General features: G+C 37.6%; 1 protein-coding gene and 1 long non-coding RNA gene across 25 annotated transcripts in view; one reads left to right on the forward strand and one right to left on the reverse strand.

Annotated features, from left to right (window-relative positions):
* The window catches only part of syd (JNK-interacting protein syd), a 517,229-nt gene extending 505,589 nt beyond the window's left edge, over nt 1-11,640 (forward strand). For all 24 annotated transcript variants that reach the window (XM_070084613.1, XM_070084636.1, XM_070084625.1 and 21 more), the window contains one exon: nt 7,034-11,640. Coding sequence is in view for 2 of the 24 variants with exons in the window: in XM_070084629.1 (XP_069940730.1) it covers nt 7,034-7,137 (104 nt within the window). In the remaining 22 variants the exon portion in view is untranslated. The remainder of the gene's footprint in view (nt 1-7,033) is intronic.
* LOC138852640 (uncharacterized) overlaps nt 7,982-25,142 on the reverse strand; it is a 47,726-nt gene continuing 30,565 nt past the window's right edge. The window contains exon 3 of the long non-coding RNA XR_011391962.1: nt 7,982-19,642. This is a non-coding gene — a long non-coding RNA (uncharacterized lncRNA). The remainder of the gene's footprint in view (nt 19,643-25,142) is intronic.

Raw genomic sequence — 25,142 nt, forward strand, 5'->3', positions numbered from 1 at the left:
AATAAAGGCTTCACTTTGCAATCACCAGTAGCATTGGCACACATCAACAAAGTAAGCCTGTCTTTCATAGGCTTATGTCCTGGGAGTGCCTTTTCCTCCTTAGTAATGTAGGTCCTGCTTGGCATTTTCTTCCAGAACAGGCCTGTTTCATCACAATTAAACACTTGTTCAGGTTTCAGTCCTTCAGTTTCTATGTACTCCTTGAATTCCTGCACATATTTTTCAGCCGCTTTGTGGTCCGAACTGGCAGCCTCACCATGCCTTATCACACTATGGATGCCACTACGCTTCTTAAATCTCTCAAACCAACCTTTGCTGGCCTTAAATTCACTCACATCATCACTAGTTGCAGGCATTTTTTTAATTAAATCGTCATGCAACTTCCTAGCCTTTTCACATATGATCGCTTGAGAGACGCTATCTCCTGCTATCTGTTTTTCATTTATCCACACCAATAAGAGTCTCTCAACATCTTCCATCAATTGCGATCTTTGTTTCGAAAACACAGTTGAACCTTTGGCAAGAACAGCTTCCTTGATTGTCTTTCTGGTGCCCACAATAGTAGCGATGGTTGATTGGGGTTTCTTGTACAGCTTGACTAGGTCGGCTATACGCACTCCACTTTCATACTTATCAATTATCTCTTTCTTCATCTCTATAGTAATTCTTACCCTTTGAGGTGTAGGGTTGGCACTAGAAGCTTTCTTGGGGCCCATGGTCACTTATTTTCCAGAAACAGCACCGAAAATACTGTAATAATACGAAATATTCCGAGTGTATGCTTGGATGTTACCGCGGAGGCTGGCTGGTAAACAATGGGACGGAGCGGCACATGTGAGGCTGGCTGAGGGCACATTGGACGCGTCTCGGACGAAAATCGGTATGCGGGTTTTTAATCGGTATGCGGGGCAAAAATTTTGCGATAAAAGTAATCGTTATGCGGAAAAATCGCTATGCGATGCCATCGTTATGCGGGGGTCCACTGTATATATATATATATATATATATATATATATATATATATATATATATATATAATATATATATATATATGCAATAAGATCACAGTAAACAGGTGATTTCAGAATATGCAAAACAACCACTCTGAAAGAATAGAGAAATTCCAAGCGCTTTCGTGACTACTCACATTATCAAGGAACTATGAAAGTAAAGCATCCAAGGAAGCTATATAAGGGGTCTGGTCGGCACCTCACTATCAGATCCCACAACGGTTTAAACACGTGACGCGCGGCGAGCCAACTTGGAAAGGTCCTTGGCACAACTCACCCCACAAACTATTCTACCCAAGAAATAAGAAATTTTAAAGATTATTTGTCCAGTGTATTATTAAATTCTTCCCAAATTCTATTAATTATAAATGGATCTAATTTATATAAACCAAAGGAAATATTCATATTATTGTCAAAACTGCTTTTTATGAAACAAGATTCAATTATATTCCTGTCGACCATGGACTTGCTTGATAAATGGTTCAGATATGTTGATGATATTTTGTGTCTTATGCCCAAAAATATAGATATACACCATTTCCTTGGAAAATTAAATAGCTTAGCCCATTCAATAAACTTTACTGTTGAGTTTGAAGAAAATAACTCATTGCCTTTTCTAGATGTTTTAATTAATAAGGGTAATAATAAATTCAAATTTAAAATTTACAGAAAACCTACTAATAACTGTTCCTATGTCCACTATTATTCCTCGCATCAAGATAGAGTCAAACTGTCTGTTTTCTCATCAATGTTTCTGAGAGCTTTACGAATTTGTAGTCCTGAGTTCATAGATGAGGAAATATCCAAAATTTATGAAATAGGTAATGATTTAAAATACCCAAGAAATGTAATTGATAAATCTTTTAAAGTTGCCAGAAATACTTTTTACAATCCAAAAAGGGACAACCAGCCTTATTCAAATAAAAATATGTTGGTTCTCCCTTACCATGAAAACTTGGTTGATATGCCTTCTCTTCTTAAGACTTTTAATATTAAAGTTGTATTCAAAAATCTCGATACAGTAAAAAAACTTTTGATAAAGAATTCCCCCCAAAATGCTGATGGATGTGTCTATAAGATTCCTTGTAAAATTTGCGATAAAGTTTATTACGGTCAAACTGGTAAAAATCTCGAACTAAGATTAAAACAACATAAATATAGCATTAGAACTGGACAAGATTCCAATGCTCTATTTATTCATGTAAGAGATTTTAACCATCCAATTGATTTTCAAAAAGTTGAGAAAGTAGTATCAAGCAAGTCCATGGTCGACAGGAATATAATTGAATCTTGTTTCATAAAAAGCAGTTTTGACAATAATATGAATATTTCCTTTGGTTTATATAAATTAGATCCATTTATAATTAATAGAATTTGGGAAGAATTTAATAATACACTGGACAAATAATCTTTAAAATTTCTTATTTCTTGGGTAGAATAGTTTGTGGGGTGAGTTGTGCCAAGGACCTTTCCAAGTTGGCTCGCCGCGCGTCACGTGTTTAAACCGTTGTGGGATCTGATAGTGAGGTGCCGACCAGACCCCTTATATAGCTTCCTTGGATGCTTTACTTTCATAGTTCCTTGATAATGTGAGTAGTCACGAAAGCGCTTGGAATTTCTCTATTCTTTCAGAGTGGTTGTTTTGCATATATATATATATATATATATATATATATATATATATATATATATATATATATATATATATATATATATATATATATATATATATATATATATATATTTATGCACATTTCTTTCAAGGAGGGTACCTGGATGTAGAAAGGCTCTTAAACCAAGAAATTAAAGCTGAACTACCTTTGGATCAAACCTAATTACCCTTCCCTATTCCCCAGGGGCTGTATGACCCATGATTATTATATTAGACTACCACATACATGAGTGGGCTCAAAAGTATTTACTGTTCTTGCATTTTCATGCTTATCTAATAGTTTATTTCCATTGGAGTTTGTGGACTTAAAATTTAAGGATGCCAGTTCATGTGTATGACTAGATTCTTCCTTCATGGATAGAGGTGACATATAATAGATCTGATACTGTATCCACAAGACCCATGTGGTGTAGGAAATTATATGTAGAAGTGGATTAAAGAACAGTTGAAGATATCCAAATAGAATTTTTTCTACACACTGATTGAGTTTGCATAAATGTGAACATTTTTTTTGTGTGTATGTGTATGCATGCCCATCTATTTTGCTTGTTTGCTTTCATCTATTTGTGATTGAAGGGGTTGATTCTCAGATCCTGGCCCTACCTCTTAACTTGCCACTCCAAATTCACTCTCTTTTAACCTAGTGGGGTCCTATCATACTTGGTCTTAAATGCTCCCATCCTGTCTATATCTCTCTATCCTTATCTGTCTCTATCTCTGTCTCTCTCTATCTCCATCTATTTCTCTCTGTCTCTCTCTCTCTCTTTTTTTACACAGGGTTTGACAAGGTTAGGTTAAGGATCCCTAGCTTTATTGACAAGCTATTTACAGGTTAAGGATTCCTAACTCTATTGACAAGCTAAGAGCTGTTACCTACATCAGCTCATTTGAAAGCATTTTTATTGTTATGAGACATACAAGTAGGGAACAGGATGAAGTTGGAGCCATCTGTGGGCCAGCATTTTTATTTGATCAGCTGACTTTATCTCGTTAACATAACGCTGTATGAATGTGTTCCAGACTCGAGTCATCCTGGGGATAAGTGATTTCAGATGAAGTGATGTTCTGGAGAAGGGTACAGCCAGAGTGAAGTTGCCGCTTTCTGCCTGTCTTGTTGTATAAATTTGTCATGGCTGCACATTGGACAAGATCATACCTCCACTGCACAACTTTTTCATTTAGTAACTGTATCACACTATTATAAATCACCAAGATGTTCAGTAGTTATAGAAATACAGCTACAATAGTTACATGAATGGTAAAGGTGTTGAAATATGTAATTATAGTGTACTTACATATTTCCCAAGACTCGTGGTGGGAGGCTTGGGACTGGTGATACCCCTCAAGGGAGGTACCTACATGCAGGTGAGGGTTCTTGATCCAAAGAGGTGAACCAATCTTCCCATCCCTTGACTCAAATCTTATTACCTCTCAATTCTCCAGGAGCCCTATGGGTCTAGTTCTTCCCATGAGTATAATAATACTGCAGTTGGAGCTGGTGGAGGCACTGCTCACAGCCTGTGAAAATCTACAGATGATAGTATCTGAATATCCCATGCTGCTTCATTATTTTAGATTTTTTTTTTTTCAACAAACCGGCCGTATCCCACCAAGGCAGGGTTTACCTGGAGAGAGTTCCGGGGGTCAACGCCCCCGCGGCCTGGTCTGTGACCAGGCCTCCTTAGGTCAGTGTCCCAGGATGCGACCCACACCAGTCGACTAACACCCAAGTACCCATTTTACTGATGGGGAACATAGACAACAGGTGGAAAGAAACACGTCCAATGTTTCTACTCTGGCTGGGAATCGAACCCAGGCCCTCACCGTGTGAAGCGAGAGCATTAACCACCAGGCCACAAAAGCCCAAAAAGAAAAACGAAAGTTTCTCTTTTTAAATTTAGTAATTTATACAGGAGAAGGGGTTACTAGCCTCTTGCTCCTGGCATTTTAGTCGCCTCTTACAACACGCATAGCTTATGGAGGAAGAATTCTGTTCCACTTCCCCATGGAGATAACAGGAGATAAACAAGAACAAGAACTAGTAAGAAAATAGAAGAAAACCCTGAGGGGTGTGTATATATATATATGCTTGTACATGTATGTGTAGTGTGACCTAAGTGTAAGTAGAAGTAGCAAGACGTACCTGAAACCTTTCATGTTTATGAGACAGAAAAATGGACACCAGCAATACTACCATCATGTAAAACAATCACAGGCTTTCATTTTACACTCACTTGGCAGGACGGTAGTACCTCCCTGGGTGGTTGCTGTCTACCAACCTACTACCTACTATTTTAGATTTATGAAGCATAATATAAAGAGTTATCACATTATTTAAAAAAGGTGCTATTTTTCAGTAATGCTTAGCCAAAATCATGCTGTGGAGGGTCACATTATGAGAGTTTACTGTATATATACAGCATTATTATTACCTGTGCTGAGTTCTGAGGCCATCTTTTTCAACACACAGAAGGCTTATGACACCATCTAGAGGTATCTTTTCCCAAGCTTATTGTTTTTGTGCTCAGGATGATGATAGCCTTTTCCCAATTCTTTTTAAGAGAAAGAACCATAAGGATGTGTACTGAGTACCTCCTTTTCCCTAATTGCTGTAAACAGACTCCTCTCAACTCATCCTCATGGAATTTGGTTTTCCCTCCATGTGAACAATTTCACCATTTGTAGATGAATGGTTCAGAGAACCGACATGTTGATAAATTAGACACATGTGCAACTCTTGGGTATCTTTATTGAGGAAACGTTTCACCACACAGTGGCTTCATCAGTCCATACAAAGGAGAATCTTGAAGAACAGGAGGAGAATGAGGTAATCAGTCCCTCAACCTTGAGTCGATGTGGTCAGTCCATCAATCTATTCAAGATTGATGGACTGACCACATCGACTCAAGGTTGAGGGACTGATTACCTCATTCTCCTCCTGTTCTTCAAGATTCTCCTTTGTATGGACTGATGAAGCCACTGTGTGGCGAAACATTTCCTCAATAAAGATACCCAAGAGTTGCACATGTGTCTAATTTATCAATTTCACCATTACTTGTTCTCTCATAGACATTTAGCTGGTAGCCATCTCCTTGAAGTGTGCTATTGACTTTTCTTTCAGTTGGACTACATCATATGGCTTCATTCTCTCCAAAACAAGTTCTAAAACTCCCATATGGTGACCTATCATTCCTTGTTCCTCACTACCTTTTGGTTCTATTGTGGTTTGCCAAAAAAAAATTCTCAGGCTTCTGCATGATTTTATAAGTTGCACAGCACTTTCATTTTACTGATTCTGTTGAGAAGTAAGAAGTTTATCTCCACAGATGTGGATTGATAGGTTAGGGGGCAGAGTTTGGGATGAAAAACAGACATCAATGCACTATTACTATATTCAAATAGGGAATTGTCCCATTGATAATAATTATCATGCTAAGCTCTCATAGTTGTTAAGTATGAAAGAGTGCAAGTTTAGATACAGAATAGGCCATGTATTGTTGTATATCCACTAGCACACAAGTTGGTTAGGTTACTTTAGATTTAACTCCGTCTTGTAACCCTTGAGTGGTTAGGCTGCCTTCTTTTACTGAGCGTGCACTGGCCAAACTACATGAGATATAGCATCAAATTGGAGCATTAAATAACTTCGTCACTGGAATCCTTGGCTATTCACACTGTGGTTGGAATTCATCCCAGTAAGACTGGAATGAATAAAGATTATTAAGCAAGATATTTAACAAGAGAGGAGAGACAGGCTGCCTTCTTGCTTTCTCCTAGACAAGATGCTGCCTTGTCTTAATATGGTGTTTCTTTTAACATTTTTGTGAGCAACACTTTCTGTACCTCCAGAGTACTGTTTGCTTTAGTGAAGAACTCAGATTTAATTTAATAGTTATGCATGTATGCTACAGTGCTCATGCTACTTTGACTTGAAAAGTAGTCGAATATACAGAACTGTTAGCTGTTACTTATATATTCTGTTAAAATAGCAGGCATACATGTATATAGGCTTTATTTAATTTTTACTAATTTTGTACCTCTTGGAATAACTGAATTACAAATATTTTTTTATAACATTTTGCTTTTTAAGTATGTATCAGACATTATTTTGGTATTAATTTATAGCAAAATAATGGAAATATAATACTGTTTATGGCATAGTGGGTTTATTTAAAAAACTGACTAGTTATAATTTCAAGATTTAATGATGTAAGTTGACATATATTATTAATCAATAACTGAATAACTGCAGTCAAACTCTGACAATAATAATTAATGTTTACATTTATTTTTTAAATACTGTATTACAAAAAAATAATTAAAAATACTTAAATTCATTATTAAATTTCAGGTGAAGGGGAGGAGGATGGAACCCCTGAGCCATCTGCAGAGTCGCTTAGCCGTGGTGATCGCTCACACCTCATCGTCTGGTCTGTGGCACGTCCTCCACTTTGAGAACATTAGTCATGCCTTCAAGGGATGTAATCATCACAATAAGGGATTCCTCATTTCTCAGAGCAGTTATTCTTTGTCACTGCTTAGTATTAGTATGGGCTAATATCCAGTGAGAAATTTGTTAGAATTATAGCCTCAGAGCAGTGAAAAAGAATTTGTGCTTTTGGGATCTGCCGTATCATCAGATAAGCCATCACATCACATCACATTTTCTCAGGTTTTGCAGATGCTGAACATCCAGTTATAAGAGTGCACAATCCAAAATTTAAAAAAAATCAGTATGGTATGTTCCTCATATTAGCAGTATTCAGTAATAGTCATGTTAATATACATCCTCATGAACTTAAAAAAATGCTGAGAATAGCAGAGTTGTGATTTACATTGTAATAGACAAACAATTGAGAAATTGTGCACATTCATCAATCTTGCAACCTACATTTCTTCATTAAGTGATAACAGCACAAGAACAGACTCAGCATGGAGCTGTAAGTGTCATGTTTTCAAGGCAAAACTGTAAGCTATTATTTCAGTATTAGCCATTACTTTTAATAAATTTTGCAGAAAAAATCAGAAGGTATAACCAAGCATCCTCCTTTAATCTTTGCCACATTATATTTTTTTTAAGCTTTGAAAATACAGTAAATGAAAATAACTGCTTATATACAGTAGGTCTAGTCTTTCATTCTACTTAAATATGACAAAGCACAGAGGTATGGTTTATTCATAAGGCTGAGACATTATTTCTCAAATAATACATAAGTTTTGTTCTTATGAAGAGAAACAATAGGTCTCAAAGTGTTTATACAGTGGACCCCCGGTTTACGATATTTTTTCATTCCAGAAGTATGTTCAGGTGCCAGTACTGACCGAATTTGTTCCCATAAGGAATATTGTGAATTAGATTAGTCCATTTCAGACCCCCAAACATACACGTACAAAAGCACTTACATAAATACACTTACATAATTGGTCGCATTGAGAGGTGATCGTAAAGCGGGGGTCCACTGTACTAGGAAAGTGAAAGATAGGCACTAAGCCTACACATAGTAAATCAAGGACATGTAGACAAAACAAGTTTTTATTAAAAATTATCTATCACTTAGCAAGAGCTTTATTAAGTTTTTAATAAAGGTGCTTCTGTCAACATGTCTTTGATTTACCATGCTAGGAACTTAAAATTTAAATGTGCCGTTCACAGTCATTAATAAGAGGGAAAAAACAGCTGAAATCCATTAATTTACATAACTTGCTTCATATTAAACTTGTGGAGAATTATTTATGAGTGTTTAACACAACAGTTTTTAACGATTTTCCTTGTAAAATGTTATATATTATTGTGTATCATTATTTGAGTTACAGGCAAACAAAAACTTCAAAGGTCAGTTTGTGATATTTAAATTAAATGTATATTTTGTCTTGTCTAAAAAAAAAGCCGCTTTTTCTCTATAGTACTTACAAATATTAGCAAAGAAAATACTCTTGTATCTCACCTTAGCTAGCCAACAGCAGATATTGTTAGAATTATGGTAGCAAATGAAAATCCACATTTTACATTTTTAAAATTGTGATAAACAAAAAGGTAAATTATTGACACTAAAGTCATTTTAAATGTTTAAAAGTGATATCTTAAATAGACAAGAATTAAATACAATATTAAATTGCCATAATAAATATGTAGTTTATTAATAATGCTCTAAAAGCTGGTATGCATTTCCCATCTATATCTCATGGAAAAAGTCGAACTTCTGTTTTTTTCCTCGCCGCCCATTCAATATTAATATAATACCTAAATTATGGCTAAGAGAATCCATGTTGCATACTGTAATTATATGTTAGCAGTATTGCTCAAGGGACATAATAAGGATTGGAGAATATTAACCCTTTCAGTGTCAAGACCCCTGATCCTAAACTCTCACTGTCGAAAACTTAAAAAAAAAAATTCTTGTGAAACGATAGAGAATCTTTTCCCTATGGTAATGACACCAAAAGTACGAAATTTGATGGAAGACTTATGAAATTATGCTCTCTCAAAGTTAGCACTCTCGGCAATATTTACGCATCGGCAATTTCGCCCACCTTGAGCCCTATTTTTAGCCAATTCCATTGTTCCAGTTGACTGAAATCATAGTTATTTCGCTTGAACTCCATTTGTTCTATTGATTGAGTACAAGAAACTGCCCATTTACTAATTTCAACTACCCTGTAAAGTGGTCAAAAATTGGCAATTTGGCCAATGTCACACAAATTTCAGAAGATGCCAATTTCAAAACAGGGTCCAGAATAAACCAGGCAGACATTCTTGGCACTAAAATAACATTTTCTTTGTTCATTAGTCATGTCTCTAGGCCCCTCTTATATTACTCTTGCTTTCCATCTTGAATTTTTATTCTCACAAAAAATAGATTTACAGTTATGCAGGCTACTGCATTATTTTAGTAATTGCTTAAGTAATGTCAACCCATTCATGACTGTATTAGACTAGCTAATTCAACACGTATTGGACAGTGACGTCATTTGATTACTCTTAAACATCGGCAAAAATCAAACATTTCCACTATTTTGAGCTCAATTTCAAGGTACTTTTCATCATAAAACTAATCACAATCATCTCCATCTCTATAATATATCTTCCATTCTATCAAATGAGATCAAGAAAATGAGAATAAAACCATAAATACCATACGAAAATACACCGCAAATTCGCTGTTTTAAACCAAAACCACGGTCAGTTTTTTTTTTTTCATTGTGCACTGCGTGCTGCAGGATTTTTTTTTATATTGCGTACACTGACCACACAGACCCATTCTTTCATATGTAGGCCTACCAGCTTTCTTCCAGCAGATTTGAAGGCGCTAGAATTTTGGCATAGTACTAGGGACCGACACTGGCTCTCAAGCCATAGTACTAAGGGATCAACACTGGCTCTCAAGCTGTAGTACTACAGGACCGACACTGGCTCTCAAGCTGTAGTTCTACGGGACCGATACTGAAAGGGTTTAATATTGAAGAGCGCTAAACCAAATATTGTTTCATGGGTAATACAGCTGTCATGGAAATAATGAAATTTATTTTTAGTTACAAAAATAAATACCCAGCTTAATTCTCTATACTTGTGAAGCCTTGAATTTTGTTATGCTCTAGAAATCACTTTCTAGATATACTTAATCAGTTATGTATGAACTTGCAGCTTCATCCTGAAGTATGAAGCAGGCTATAGAAAGTACTTAATGAATAACCCTGTGCTTAGCTCCACTAAGACTTCCTCTGTGTGATGCAAATTGTTGAACGTACCAGTTTTGATGCTACTGTAGCTAACCTCACATTGCATTTTTGTAATGGACATAAGGGAAGGGTACTTCACCAGAGTCTTACTTAAGATTTAGAGAAAAAAGGTATAGGAACATTTCATTGCTTGTTGTTGAGACTGAAGGGCAAATGCACATTGCCCGAGTCGTGTGATAAGTTAATTGTAGAGATGCAGGATAGCTTACTTTGGTAGGGGAGGGCACCTTCATCAACGTTTTACATCATGGTCAATTTTATAAACATATTTTTTTAGCAAGAGTTCTAAGGGAAGTACATTTCTCTTGACTTTACATTAGTGTAAAGTTTTTGGAGCTGTCACAGATGTTGGACATAGCAGCTTAACTTCCAGATGCTGAAGTTGTGGAATCTCTTCAGGTTTTAGTCAGTCATTTCATTTCTATTCATTCACATTTTAAAATGGCTCTTGAGAGTGAAGTTCAAGCAAGTATTCTTAAGAAGATGCTGTTATGTGATGTTTAAGAGCCATTTTAGAATTTTTTCAGGTTTCCCCCGAATATAATTTATATATTCGTCACACTGGGGTCTCTCCAAATATGATATTTTAGTCATATAAGAATTTTAGTTGAATGTTCCTCTATCTTGTCAGTAATTTGTTATACATATTTTTTATATTAAACTACTCAAAGACTCATATACAATCAAAAAAATATATAAATATATTTTATATATATATATATATATATATATATATATATATATATATATATAATATAATATATAATATAATATATAATATATATCAGTACCAAAGCTTTATCATTTTAATAATTTTGTTATGTATAGGAATGTAATAAGTTACTTGTGAAGAGAAAGTTTCAGTTCCATATTGGAACTGTTGGCTGTTTTGTACGAACTTACTTTTGCGTTCACAACTGAAATTTATGTAGATATCCCAATATCTTTCTTTGGCAAATGAAACACCAAGGCACAAGTCATTTACAAAATTGTTTGCTAAGCAGACAAGACATTGTAGTTACAATATAACTTTTTTACAGTTTTATCTAGAGCTCTTTGTATTGCAGGCCATGGTTTATAGCTTGTATACTGAGAGACACTGTTGTATAGTATCTTGTATGGTTGTAATTTATTTGATGTATGTATTATTGATATATAGTATCACAGATTCATGTCAACCTGTCTTGTGAATACAGCTTGATCCGCAGTAAACTACAATAACTCTTTTTTTATCCCAAAATTCTTGTTAGAAAGAAATAAAACACTTCACCTGGTATATTTAAGTTATATTCACCAAGAATTCTTTCTTACATATGCTCTTCATTAATATGTATTAAGTAAAAATGTGTGCTCAATAATATGGATACATTTCCTTCTTCCATACACTGACAAAATGTGCAAACTGTTCAAACATTCCTGCAGGGATTTTCTTTTCTTGGACTATTTTTCAGTACTCTCTTAACTCAACTGCTGGCAACAACAATGGTCCTAGTTGAACCATGGTAAAAAAAAATTTAAGGTTTGGGCGATCTTCCTACTGCCATCATTATTTGGGAGACTACACTCTCCCATTTGCATATCAGACGCACAACTTGCTCATGGATGCCCCATGAAGAAATGACCAGCAATGCTCTGCGAGGACTGTCAGTCCGTCACTGTCCTGCAGGATTCACTTTGATGTCTACACCATCTCAACACACATTAAATGACCTCCTTGCTGAAAGTCTCGCCTTTGATGCAGGCTCTTTCTGACTTTTAAACAGAAATTAACAACATATCAACTTTTATTTATTTTACTGTCGCACCAACCCCTACCTCTTACTCACTCCAAACCTTCGTATGTTCCTCTCCATAGCATTATGACCCAGATTTAGTGTTTAAATTTATATTATTTATTATTAAAACATTATTTGACCTTTAAGCATTAAACTTTTAATCCAATCGATCCTGGTAGGAATAGCAGGAAGGAAGGGCAGGTAAAGTTAAGATTTAGAGGCTAAAAACAGGTAGAACAAATGGTTTTTACATTATGACATGAGCATGAGCACACTATAAAGGATTCACCAGAACTGACTAGCCAAAGTATTGAAAGGTGGGTGGAAATGTTTGTTAGGAGAATCATTTGTAAAGTCTGTACACTGACAAGACAGTTATTGAATAAGTGATGATGACTTTCTTTTCAGTTGCCCTACCATGTAAAGAAATGACTGTTTAAAAAAAATGGTAAACCTATTAAAGAATAAAGCAGCAATTATAACTGGTGAGAGACTATTCAGGGAAACCTTTATCCATATAAGGTATGGAAACTTGTAAGGGCTTCTTGGTTATGAGGAAATTACCGCTCTTGCAGCCTAAGGAATTGGGGTTGTGCTCCATTTCTTTGAATTGAGTCTGAATGCCTTCCATTACCCTAGGTGCTGTATGACCCCTACAGGTTTAACACTCCTCCCATTAACATTATTATTTTTTCTTTTTATTAACACATTGGCCAATTCCCACCAAGGCAAGGTGGCCCCGAAAAAGAAAATCTTTCATCATCATTCACTCCATCACTGTCTTGCCAGAGGAGTGCTTTACACTACAGTTTATAAAACTGCAACATTAACACCCCTCCTTCAGAGTGCAGACACTGTACTTCTCATCTCCAGGACTCAAGTCCGGCCTGCTGGTATCCCTGAATCCCTTCATAAACGTTACTTTGCTCACACTCCAACAGCACATCAAGTATTAAAAACCATTTGTCTCCATTCACTCCTATCAAATACGCTCACGCATGCTTGCTGGAAGTCCAAGCCCCTCGCACACAAAACCTCCTTTATGTGAACGAGATTATTTGGTGATGCTGGTAGCGGGTGAGTGAATGATACGTCTTCAGAGGCTTCTTACTTTATTTGCAAAGTCGTGGTGGGTACACAGGCTTGTGTGTTGTGCCCATGGCCCAGGAGGGCCATGCCCAGCGAGGGAGAGAGGGAGTAGACGTGTTGTCTGCTTCTAGGCCGATGAGCGAGTGAGTTGGGACCAGCGTCCCACTGACCTTTGCAGGCCTAGAGGGCAGCACCTGAGTACCACGAAATATGAACTAAGCTGGCAGACAGCATAGGCTGTCTGTGCAGACAGTACAGGCTGTCTACATTTACCCCCTCCCTCCAACCTTTCCTAGGCCAACCCCTACCCTGCCTTCCTTCCATTACAGATTGATACACTCTTGAAGTCATTGTTTCATTCCATTCTTTCTACATGTCCGAACCACCTCAACAACCCTTCCTCAGCCCTCTGTACAACAGTTTTAGCAATCCCACACCTCCTCCTAACTTCTAAACTACGAATTCTCTGCATTATATTTACACCACGTATTGAACTCAGACATGACATCTCCACTGCCTCCAGCCTTCTCCTCGCTGCAACATTCATCACCCATGCTTCACACCCATATAAGAGCGTTGGTAAAACTATACTCTCATACATTCCCCTCTTTGCTGCCAGGGACAAAGTTCTTTGTCTCCACAGACTCCTAAATGCACCGCTCACCCTTTTCCCCTCGTCAATTCTATGATTCACCTCATCTTTCATAGACCCATCCGGTGACACGTCCACTCCCAAATATCTGAATACATTCACCTCCTCCATACTTTCTCCCTCCAATCTGATATCCAATCTTTCATCACCTAATCTTTTTATCCTCATAACCTTTCTCTTTCTTATATTCACTTTTTTCTTCTTTTACATACCCTACTAAATTCATCCACTAACCACTGCAGCTTCTCTTCAGAATCTCCCAAGAGCACAGTGTCATCAGCAAAAAGCAACTGACAACTCCCACTTTGATTTTTTAACTCCACACCTCTTGCCAAGACCCTAGTACAGTGGACCCCCGGTTAACGATATTTTTTCACTCCATAAGTATGTTCAGGTGCCAGTACTGACCGAATTTATTCCCATAAGGAATATTGTGAAGTAGATTAGTCCATTTCAGACCCCCAAACATACACGTACCAACGCACTTACATAAATACTCTTACATAATTGGTCGCATTCGGAGGTAATCGTTATGCGGGGGTTCACTGTATTCACTTCTCTTACAACCCCATCTATATATATATTGAACAACCACAGTGACATCACACATCCTTGTCTAAGGCCTACTTTTACTGGGAAATAATCTCCCTCTCTCCTACATACTCTAACTTGAGCCTCACTATCCTCGTAAAAAAAACTTCACTGCTTTCAGTAACCTACCTCCTATACCATACACCTGCAACATCTGCCACACTGCCCCCCTATCCACTCTGTCATACACGTTTTCCAAATCCATAAATGCCACAAAAATCTTTTTAGCCTTATCAAATACTGTTCACTTATATGTTTCACTGTAAACACTTGGTCTACACACCCCCTACCTTTCCTAAAGCATCCTTGTTCATCTGCTATCCTACTCTCCATCTTACTCTTAATTCTTTCAATAATAACTACCATACACTTTACCAGGTATACTCAACAGACTTAACCCCCCTATAATTTTTGCACTCTCTTTTGTCCCCTTTTCCTTTATACAAAGGAACTACACCTACCATCCAACTTACTACCTGCTCGACTTACGACCACTCGACTTACGACCGTGTTTTTTTTGCCAAATTTCTGGGAAATAAACAACTATTTGTGTTGTACACAGTGTTTATCCTAAACCTTACAGTATAAAATACAGTACTAACAGCATAAAAAGTAAAGTAAAACATGAAATACCAAAGTAAAACAATAAATAAAGTCATTACAAAAATATGATGTTGATATTCAGTAGTAAAGTTCGACTTACGACCTGTTTCTCGGAACCGAACTCGGTCGTAAGTCGGATGGTAGGTGTATGTACACTCTCTGCCAATCCCTAGGTACCTTACCCTCTTCCATACATTTATTAAATAGCACCAACCACTCCAAAACTATATCCCCACCTGCTTTTAACATTTTTATCTTTATCCCATCAATCCCAGCTGCCTTACTCCCTTTCATTCTACCCACTGCCTCATGAACTTCCCCCACACTCACAACTGGCTCTTCCTCACTCCTACAAGATGTTATTCCTCCTTGCCCTATACATGAACTCACAGCTTCCCTATCTTCATCAACATTTCACAATTCCTCAAAATATTCCCTCCATCTTCCCGATACCTCTAACTCTCCATTTAATAACTCTCCTCTCCTATTTTTAACTGACAAATCCATTTGTTCCCTAGACTTCCTCAACTTGCTAATGTCACTCCAAAACTTTTTCTTATTTTCAACAAAATTTGTTGATAACATCTCGCCCACTCTCTCATTTGTTCTCTTTTTACATTGCTTCCCCACTCTCTTAACCTCTCTTTTTTTTCTCCATATACTCTTCCCTCCTTGCATCACTTCTACTTTGTAAAAACTTCTCGTATGCTAATTTTTTCTCCCTAACTACTCTCTTCACATCATCATTCCACCAATCGCTCCATTCCCTCCCGCACCCACTTTCCTGTAACCACAAACTTCTGCTGAACACTCTAACACTACATTTTTAAACCTACCCCATATATCTTCGACCCCATTGCCTATACAGTGGTCCCTCGTTTTTCGTAGTTAATCCGTTCCTGGAGTTGCTACTATTATCGAAATCTACGATTTTCGAATCAATTTTCCCCATAAGAAATAATGTAAATACAATTAATACATTCCTGACACCCAGAAGTATTAAAATAAAAATTTTTTTACATGAAATATACATGTAGTACATAAACAATACAATGGGAAATGATGAATGAAACATTAACAGCATAACACTTACCTTTATTGGAGATTCTTCTTAGTGTATGGGAGACTGGAGGAGGAGAGAGATTGGATTGTTTACAGTTTGGAAGGGGAATCCCCTTCCAGCAACACCTCAGGTACCAATTGCTTTTCTGGGGTTGCTTCTCTTCTCCATTTCTTAATGCCACTAGGACCACCTTGAGAGTCACTGGAGTCCTGTCTCGCAAAATAACTGTGGAGAGAGCTCTGTTTCTGGCGTCTCTTTAACACTTCCCTAAAATGGCCCAAGACTTTGTCACTGTACATGTTGCCAACATGGCTTGCAACAACCTTGTCAGGGTGATGTTTCTCCATAAATCTTTCCACTTGTGCCACTTTCATATTGTTCAATGATGTTTTTCTTAAATTCAATCGTATTTCTCACCTTCTTTACCACAGGCTTGGCACTAGGAGCTTTCTTTGGAGCCATGGTAGCTTATTTAGTACTTGCAAGCACTAAAATGAGTGGAATATTATGAAATATTTCGTAGGAGCATGTGAGGGGACCTATGCTCACTGGTAAACAATTCCAGACTGGCTGGGTAGGGAGGCTGCCCCGGCTCACACCGTGCATACGTGTCCCGGATGAACTACTATTCGCGAGTCAACCTATGATTAGCAAGCCCATGTTTATACGAAAATATCCCTATGATTTCCGAAATCTATGATTCCCGAGAACTATGAAAAACGAGGGACCACTGTACTCTCACTAGCCCATCTATCCACCAATAGTTGTTTATATCTTAACCTAATTGTCTCTTCTTTTAGTTTATAAACCTTCACCTCTCTCTTACCTGATGCTTCTATTTTCCTTGTATCCCATCTACCTTTTACTCTCACTGTAGCTACAACTAAAAAGTGATCTGATATATATGTGGCCCCTCTATAACATGTGCATCCTGAAGTCTACTCATCAGTCTTTTATCTACCAGTACATAATCCAACAAACTACTGTTATTATGCCCTACATCATATCTTGTATACTTTTTTATCCTCTTTAATTATTATAAAAATAATTATAATAATGTACATATAGCTTAAGTTAATAATTTTATCCTCAAAAATTTCCATGTACATTTTTTTAGATTATGGTTCAAAGAATTGAACCTGTGCTCCCCATCCTTGGATCAAACCTGAATGCCTCCAATTCCCCCTCAAGTACTGCATGACCTCTATGGGTTTAAAACTCCCTCCCCTTTCCATGAATGTAATAATTCTTTTGGATTATAATGGATGAAGGACCAGCATCCCCGTGCATGAACAGAGCTGACTTACTGGAGATGTGGAGTCTATGCCTGCCTAAGGTCTTCCTAGTTGACTACCCCAGGCTAGCTTAACCCTTGAGAACCTTCCTGGAATATGAACCCTCATGCTGGTTAAGACTGGTACGTACCTGTAAAATAAGATGATCTGAGAATCTGTAGCCCCAGCTACAATATATACAAGAATTAACAATTAACCTATTCACTGAAGGTCATGTAGATCTGTTAGTGGGATCAGTGCAGGTGCCACAGATCTTCACACAATTCACAGCCTCAAATTTGCTGCAAGTAGCAAATTTTGGCCTAGACATGAATGTACACGCACAGTATAAAAGAAAATCTTGCCCCATACAGTGAATGTTGGGAACAGCTAACTTCGGACCTTGTGTCTGGGTTCAGCGCTGTATGACCCTGGTGGGTTTAGTGCTTAGTTTTGATATAATAATAATTGTGTTTGGTTTAAAATAGCAATCTTGGGGCATTTTATAGGTTTGATTGACTGTGCATACACCGGAAGACATACTAGTGAAATGAAGATGATTTTCGTTGGTATCAGATCGGAAATGGCCTACAATACTGAGAAGGCCATCTAAAGACCCTGATAATCATAGCACTGAGGGACCCTCCTACCAAAACTATAATAATAAATCAAAGGTACTAGAGAGATGGATTCAAACATAGTGTGATTACTTGAACACCTCAAGGAAACACTTGCACTGCTGACACTGAGGGTGATAAGTTGACACTGAACCCAGAGGATGTATTTCTGGGAAGCAAAGCATCTAGGGCAAATTGTTGCTGTACATGCTGTGTCATGTACAGCAACAATACACATCCCACTCAAAGGTATGGAAGGAAACGTTTTGGTTGAGTTTTTAAGAGTTCTTTGCTAATACTATGATCTGTAATCTGTTGAGGTTGTTGGCTGGACAGAAAAGAATTTTGTCTAGATTTGTTTTCAAAATATTTTTGTACAGAAAGAAGTTTCCAGCTGACATATTTCCTAGGATGCAAATGAGAAGGTATGGTAGTTATAGTATCAGTTTCATCTAGTATGTATCAGGGTCTTTTGGATGATAACAACAGCCAGTTTAGTTCTAGAAAGTGGCTTCTCACTTTCTCTTAATTCCAAATAAGAAATGAGATCACCCAACCCATTAATAATTTCCTTCACACTAAGATGACTGGCTTGATACTCGAGGTACAGCTCATGCATGATAGTGCTAGCTAATTTCCTCTGGATCATAGATAATAAGAGCCATACATAATTAGTCCAGTTATGCAGATCTTGGTTAGCTTTATCATGCTTACATTTCTCCTAGTCCATTAAACTGATAAAGATAACCCATTTTATCTTCTTGATATCCCCAAATGCCTGTTTTATTTAATCTTTAGCATGCATATATAGTTGGCATTGATAATTTTATAGTTCCTGATCATGTTTAAGGCCTCGTCTTGGAGTTGAGATCGTAAATATGTATTGTAACTTAGCATAATAAAGCCAATCAATTATGTCATTAATTTGAACTTTGAATTGGTCCCAAAACTCAGCAAGAGTTCATAAAATGTAGATAAATTTAATTTGGGCAATCTAAGCAACAATTATTAAGTGGGGAGTGATGAAGTGTCACATCAGCAGAATATTGGGTATGCATAGACTGACCCAACTTTAGTGACTTTGTTTTATATAAATGGCCATACTGGCTTTACATTCAGATTCTTCTTTATAGAAATCTGACTGCAAAACCTGATACCTTTGTCGGTTTTATCATCTTCAGTGGCTTGCGTCTCATACAGCAACTAGGCAATTTTAAACAATTTCTGTTCGTCCTTTAAAATCCCTCAATGGCATAGAACGAAACGCATCTCACTACTTTCGAAGTCACAAAACACTCAGTTTACTGAGTGTGAGTTCAACTAGATTAGCCTGACATATCTCATTCAGTGCACTGGTTTGTTGCTGTGAAACTTGATATCATTAGTTTGTAGCCCATAATGATGCATGCAATTCCCACAGCCAAAGCCCCCATGCACAAGCATGGGGGCATATGCTGGAGTCTGCCCCAAGCAAAGGTCTCTATTCAGCTACCACATGCTAGCTTAACTCTTGAGAACCATCTTGGAATCTGGATCCTTGTGCAGATAAAACTTGGTACCTGTAAAAAATAAATTGAGTATCTGCAGCCTAGAGGCAAGGGTAATATTAGTGCCTGGTATAGCCTAAGCCACAGACAATACTGTCTGTGCAATCAACTACGTAAGAACAGAATGAAATCTTGGCAATAAAGATCAAATATACATATACTTTATTTCCGTATTATTCATAGCCTTTGTTTTTATACAAAATTGAATGAAATACAGTGGACCCTCGGTTATAAGCCATAATCCATTCCAGAAGGTCGGTCGAAAACCGAAATGGCCGAAAACCGAAATAATATTTCCCATAAGAATTAATGGAAATATAATTAATTCGTTGCAGACAAAAATATTCACAAAAAAATTAATTTTTTTAACAATTACATGTATATAAATATTATATACCTTTATTGAAGACTAATGCTGGCTTCTGGAAGACAGCGAGGAGGAAAGAGGGATGGATTAGTGTTTGGAAGGGTAATCCCCCTCCATAAGGACTTCAGGTACCAAGTCCTTATCCGAGGTTACTTCCCTTCTTGGTCTTTTAATGCCACTAGGACCAGCTTGAGAGTCACTGGACCCCAGTCTTCACAAAATAACTGTCCAGAGTGCTTTGTTTCCGACATCTCTTTAAGATTTCCCTGAAGTAGGACAAGGTTTTATCACTAAACATGTTGTGGATATGGCTTGTTTCAGCTTTGTCAGGGTGGTACTTCTTGACAAAACTTTGCACATCATTCCACTTTGCACAAATGTCCTTAATCAGTGAAGAAGGCACCTCCTCCACTCCCTCTTCCTCCTCCTCTGAAGCAAGTTCCTCAGCTGCAGTCTGTTGCTGTTCGAGTTGAAGCTCTTGCAGCTCTTCAGTGGTTAGCTCTTCCCTGTGGTCCTCCACCAACTCTTCCACATCCTTGCCACTCACCTCCAACCCCAGGGACTTCCCCAGTGCCACAATAGAGTCCACAGGGTCGGCAGGGTCAGGGTCAGCCTCAAACCCTTCAAAATCCCTCTCTTGGACACAATCTGGCCACAGTTTTCTCCAAGCAGAGTTCAAAGTCCTGGAAGTCACTCCCTCCCAAGCCTTACCTATAAGGCTTATGCAATTGAGGATAGTGAAGTGACTCCTCCAGAACTCTCTTAGGGTCAACCGAGTTTCCAAGGTCACTTCAAAGCACTTTTGAAACACTGCTTTTGTGTACTTTTGAAACACTGCTTTTGTGTAGAGTTTTTTGAAGTTAGAAATGACCTGCTGGTCCACGAACTGGAGGAGATGAGTGGTGTTAGGAGGCAAGAACTTCACTGTGATGAAACTGAAGTCCCTAAACACTTGGTCTTGCAAGTCTGGAGGATGTGCAGGAGCATTGTCCAGTAACAGGAGGCACTTAAGTGGCAATTTCTTTTCCAGGAGGTATTTTTTTCCTATTTGAGCCAAATACATCATTAACCCACTCTTTGAAAATTTGCCTTGTGACCCATGCCTTATGATTAGCTTTCCACATCACACACAACCTATTCTTCATGACATTGTTTTTCTTGAACACGCTGGGATTTTCTGAGTGATACACGAGTAAAGGCTTCACTTTGAAATCCCCACTAGCATTACCACACAACAAAAGAGTAAGCCTGTCTTTCATAGGCTTGTGTCCTGGCAGTGCCTTTTCCTCCTGGGTAATGTAGGTCCTGTTTGGCGTTTTCTTCCAAAACAGGCTTGTTTCGTCACAACTGAACACTTGTTGGGGTTCGAGACCTTTACATAGTCCTGGAATTTGTGAACATACTTTTCAGCTGCACATTTGTCAGAACTTGCAGCCTCACCATGCCTTACAACACTGTGTATGCCACTACGCTTCTTAAATCTATCAAACCATCCTTTGCTGGCCCTAAATTCACAAACTGCAGCACTTGTTCCAGGCATTTTCTTTGCAAGATCCTCATGCAACTCCACAACACTATCTCCCACTAATTCTTTTTCCTTAATCCACAATAATAATAATTTTTCCATCTCTTCCATTATTGATCTTTGCAAGATCCTCATGCAACTCCACAACACTATCTCCCACTAATTCTTTTTCCTTAATCCACAATAATAATAATTTTTCCATCTCTTCCATTATTGGTGGCCTTTGTTTAGTTAGAAAAGTTACTCCTTTCGCAACATTAGCGTCCTTGATTTGTTTTTTCTTTGCCAGGATGGATGTAATTGTTGATTTATTTTTGCTGTACATCCTGGCAAGTTCCAGCACCCTCATACCACTCATATTTTTCAATCACTTCACACTTGAATTCTATGGTGTTTCTCACTTTCTTTACCACAGGAACTTTCTTTGGAGCCATGGTTACTTATTTCACAGTTGCACTGCAAAAATAACACAAACTACAATGGGAAATAAGCGAAATGTTTGGATGTATGAGCAGAAGCTTCCTCAGCCACCGAGAGACACAGCCAAACTGACGCCCAAGCAGCCCCAAACAGCCGATCACCGAATTAACGGCCAATAACTGGGTGCCGAAAAACCAGCCGATCACCAAGTTGGCTGATAACCGGGGGTCCACTGTATTAGCACCCATGGAAAGTTCATGGTTATTCACAGCATTTTGAGTATTCAGCATAATAGCTCCTAGAATTGCCTCTACACTACTCAGTAACAGTGCCAGGCAGGTATTTTGCCAGGTAAGGCAATAAGACAGTTCAGCATTGACACACTGCTTAACCCTTTGAGGGTTTCGGCCGTACTAGTACGGCTTACGACCCAGGGTTTTTGACGTACTAGTACGCCTAAATTCTAGCGCCCTCAAATCTAGTGGGAGAAAGCTGGTAGGCCTACATATGAAAGAATGGGTCTATGTGGTCAGTGTGCACAGTATAAAAAAAATCCTGCAGCACACAGTGCATAATGAGAAAAAAAACTGTGACCGTTTTTTTGGAATAAAACAGCCACTTTGCACTGTATTTTCGTATGGTATTTATTGTTGTATTCTAGTTTTCTTGGTCTCATTTTATAGAATGGAAGACATATTACAGAAATTGAGATGATTTTGACTGGTTTTACAATGAAAAGTACCTTGAAATTGAGCTCAAAGTAGCAGAAATGTTCGATTTTTATCAGAGTTCAAAAGTAAACAAATCATGCCAAGGTTCCAATACACGTCAACTGGTGAGTCTAATATTCTTTTGCAAGTGCGCCAATATTATTTATACCATTTTTTACACTAATGCAGTAGTCTGCATAACAGTAAATCTTCTATTTTTTGTGAGAATAAAAATTCGAAGTGGAAAGCAAAAAGAATATAAGAGGGGCCTTGAGACGTGACTAATGAACAGAGGAAATGTCATTTTAGTGCCAGGAATGTCTTTCTTGTTTATTCTGGACCCTATTCGGAAATTGGTATCTTTTGAAATTTGTGTGAAATTGGCAAAATTGCTAAATTCTGACCACTGTACTGGATAGTTGATATTGATAAATGGGTGGTTTCTTGCAATCATTCGATAGAAAAAATGGAGTTCTAGCGAAATATTCATGTTTTTTGTCGACTAGTATAGTGGAATTGGCCGAAAATGGGGCTCAAAGTGGGCAAAATCGCTGATGTGTAAACATCACCGAGACCGCTAACTTCGCGAGAGCATAATTCTGTAAGTTTTCCATCAAATTTCAAACTTTTGGTGTCATTATGATCGAGAAAAGATTCCCTATCTTTTCATAAGAGAAAATTATTTTTTTTTTTTTAAATTTGGCCGACCCTGAGAACGAGTCTCGGAGAGGGCCTGTCGACCCTCAAAGGGTTAAAAAGAAAACTATTTTGCTTACAAAGTTAAATAATGCAATATAGATCTTATTCAAAATAAATGCCAAGACAATAATGCATAGGCATTTTCAAGATAGCTAATAAGAGTTATTGGGATTATATCAAGACATGAATAACAGAAGTCCGAAGGTTATATGAACCTCAGCTTTATATAATTTTGGTAAGGCCTCATTTAAATTATGCTGCTTAGTTCTGGTCTCTATATTACAGAATGGACATAATCGAGTGGAAAATGTACAAAGGGCGATGGAACTGACTCCATTTTTCTCTTTCCTATGAAGATAAGCTGAAGGCACTAAATCTGCACTCTGGCAAGGCATACAATTAGGGAGGATATGACTGAATTGTAGAAATGGAAAACAAAAAATAAAGAGGATATAAACGTGCTAAAAATATCTAACCAAGACAGGTATCACAGCCATGGATTCAAGATGGACAAATTTAGATTGAAAAAGAATACATGTATAAGGAATTATTGGTTTGGCATTCAAGTTACACGTAGATGAGTATAATAATCTCCCAGGTAGCATCAATAAAGCTCTTAAGAATGGTCAATATTGAATTTAGAGTATATTTTTATTAGCTATTACTGTACTTATTTTTTTAATCATACAAGCATGGTATCCAGGGAGATATTAGCCACATAAAAAGATTTTATGAGATTTTATGTAGTAAAATGCACACCATAACCAATCAGTGACTAGTAGTATTCAGTCCATGCATTCTAGTAGTATAATAATAATATTTTACATGTACAAGGTATACAGTCCTAGCTAACATCAATGAAATACTACTATATAGAAAGCCCCTTGTTATGCAGAGCAATTTGGGCAAATTAGGTCAATTTTGTCCCAGGATGCGACCCACATCAGTCGACTAACACCCAGGTACCCATTTTACAGATGGGTGAACAGGGACAGCAGGCGTCTTAATTAATGTCCTATATTTTCCAGCCGTACCGGGGAATCGATCCCTGGACCTCAGTCTGTGAGCCGAGTGCGCTAGCAATCAGACACCTACTCAGGTTAGGTTAAACAGTGGTCCCTCGTTTTTCGTAATTATTCCGTTCCTGGAGCCGTTACTATAAACGAAATTTACGATTTACGAATCAATTTTCCCCATAAGAAATAATGTAAATACAATTAATCCATTCCTGACACCCAGAAGTATTAAAACAAAAAAATTTTTTACATGAAATATACATGTAGTACATAAACAATACAATGGGAAATGATGAATGAAACATTAACAGCATAACACTTACCTTTATTGGAGATTCTTCTTAGTGTATGGGAGACTGGAGGAGGAGGAGAGAGTGGATTGTTTATAGTTTGGAAGGGGAATCCCCTTCCATCAACACCTCAGGTACCATTTGCTTTTCTGGGGTTGCTTCTCTTCTCTGTTTCTTAATGCCACTAGGACCACCTTGAGAGTCACTGGAGTCCTGTCTCGCAAAATAACTGTGGAGAGAGCTCTGTTTCTGGCGTCTCTTTAACACTTCCCTAAAATGGCCCAAGACTTTGTCACTGTACATGCTGCCAACCTGGCTTGCAACAACCTTGTTAGGGTGATGTTTCTCCATAAAGCTTTCCATCTTACCCCACATAGTAAAAATCTCTTTAATTTCTGAAGAAGGCACCTTCTTTCATCTCTCTTCCTCCTCCTCCTCTGCAGCAAGATTCTGAGCTGCCATGTGTTGCTCTTCCTGCTGAAGCT

Source organism: Cherax quadricarinatus, chromosome 13 (assembly GCF_038502225.1).
Source record: "Cherax quadricarinatus isolate ZL_2023a chromosome 13, ASM3850222v1, whole genome shotgun sequence".
Classification (NCBI taxonomy): domain Eukaryota; kingdom Metazoa; phylum Arthropoda; class Malacostraca; order Decapoda; family Parastacidae; genus Cherax; species Cherax quadricarinatus.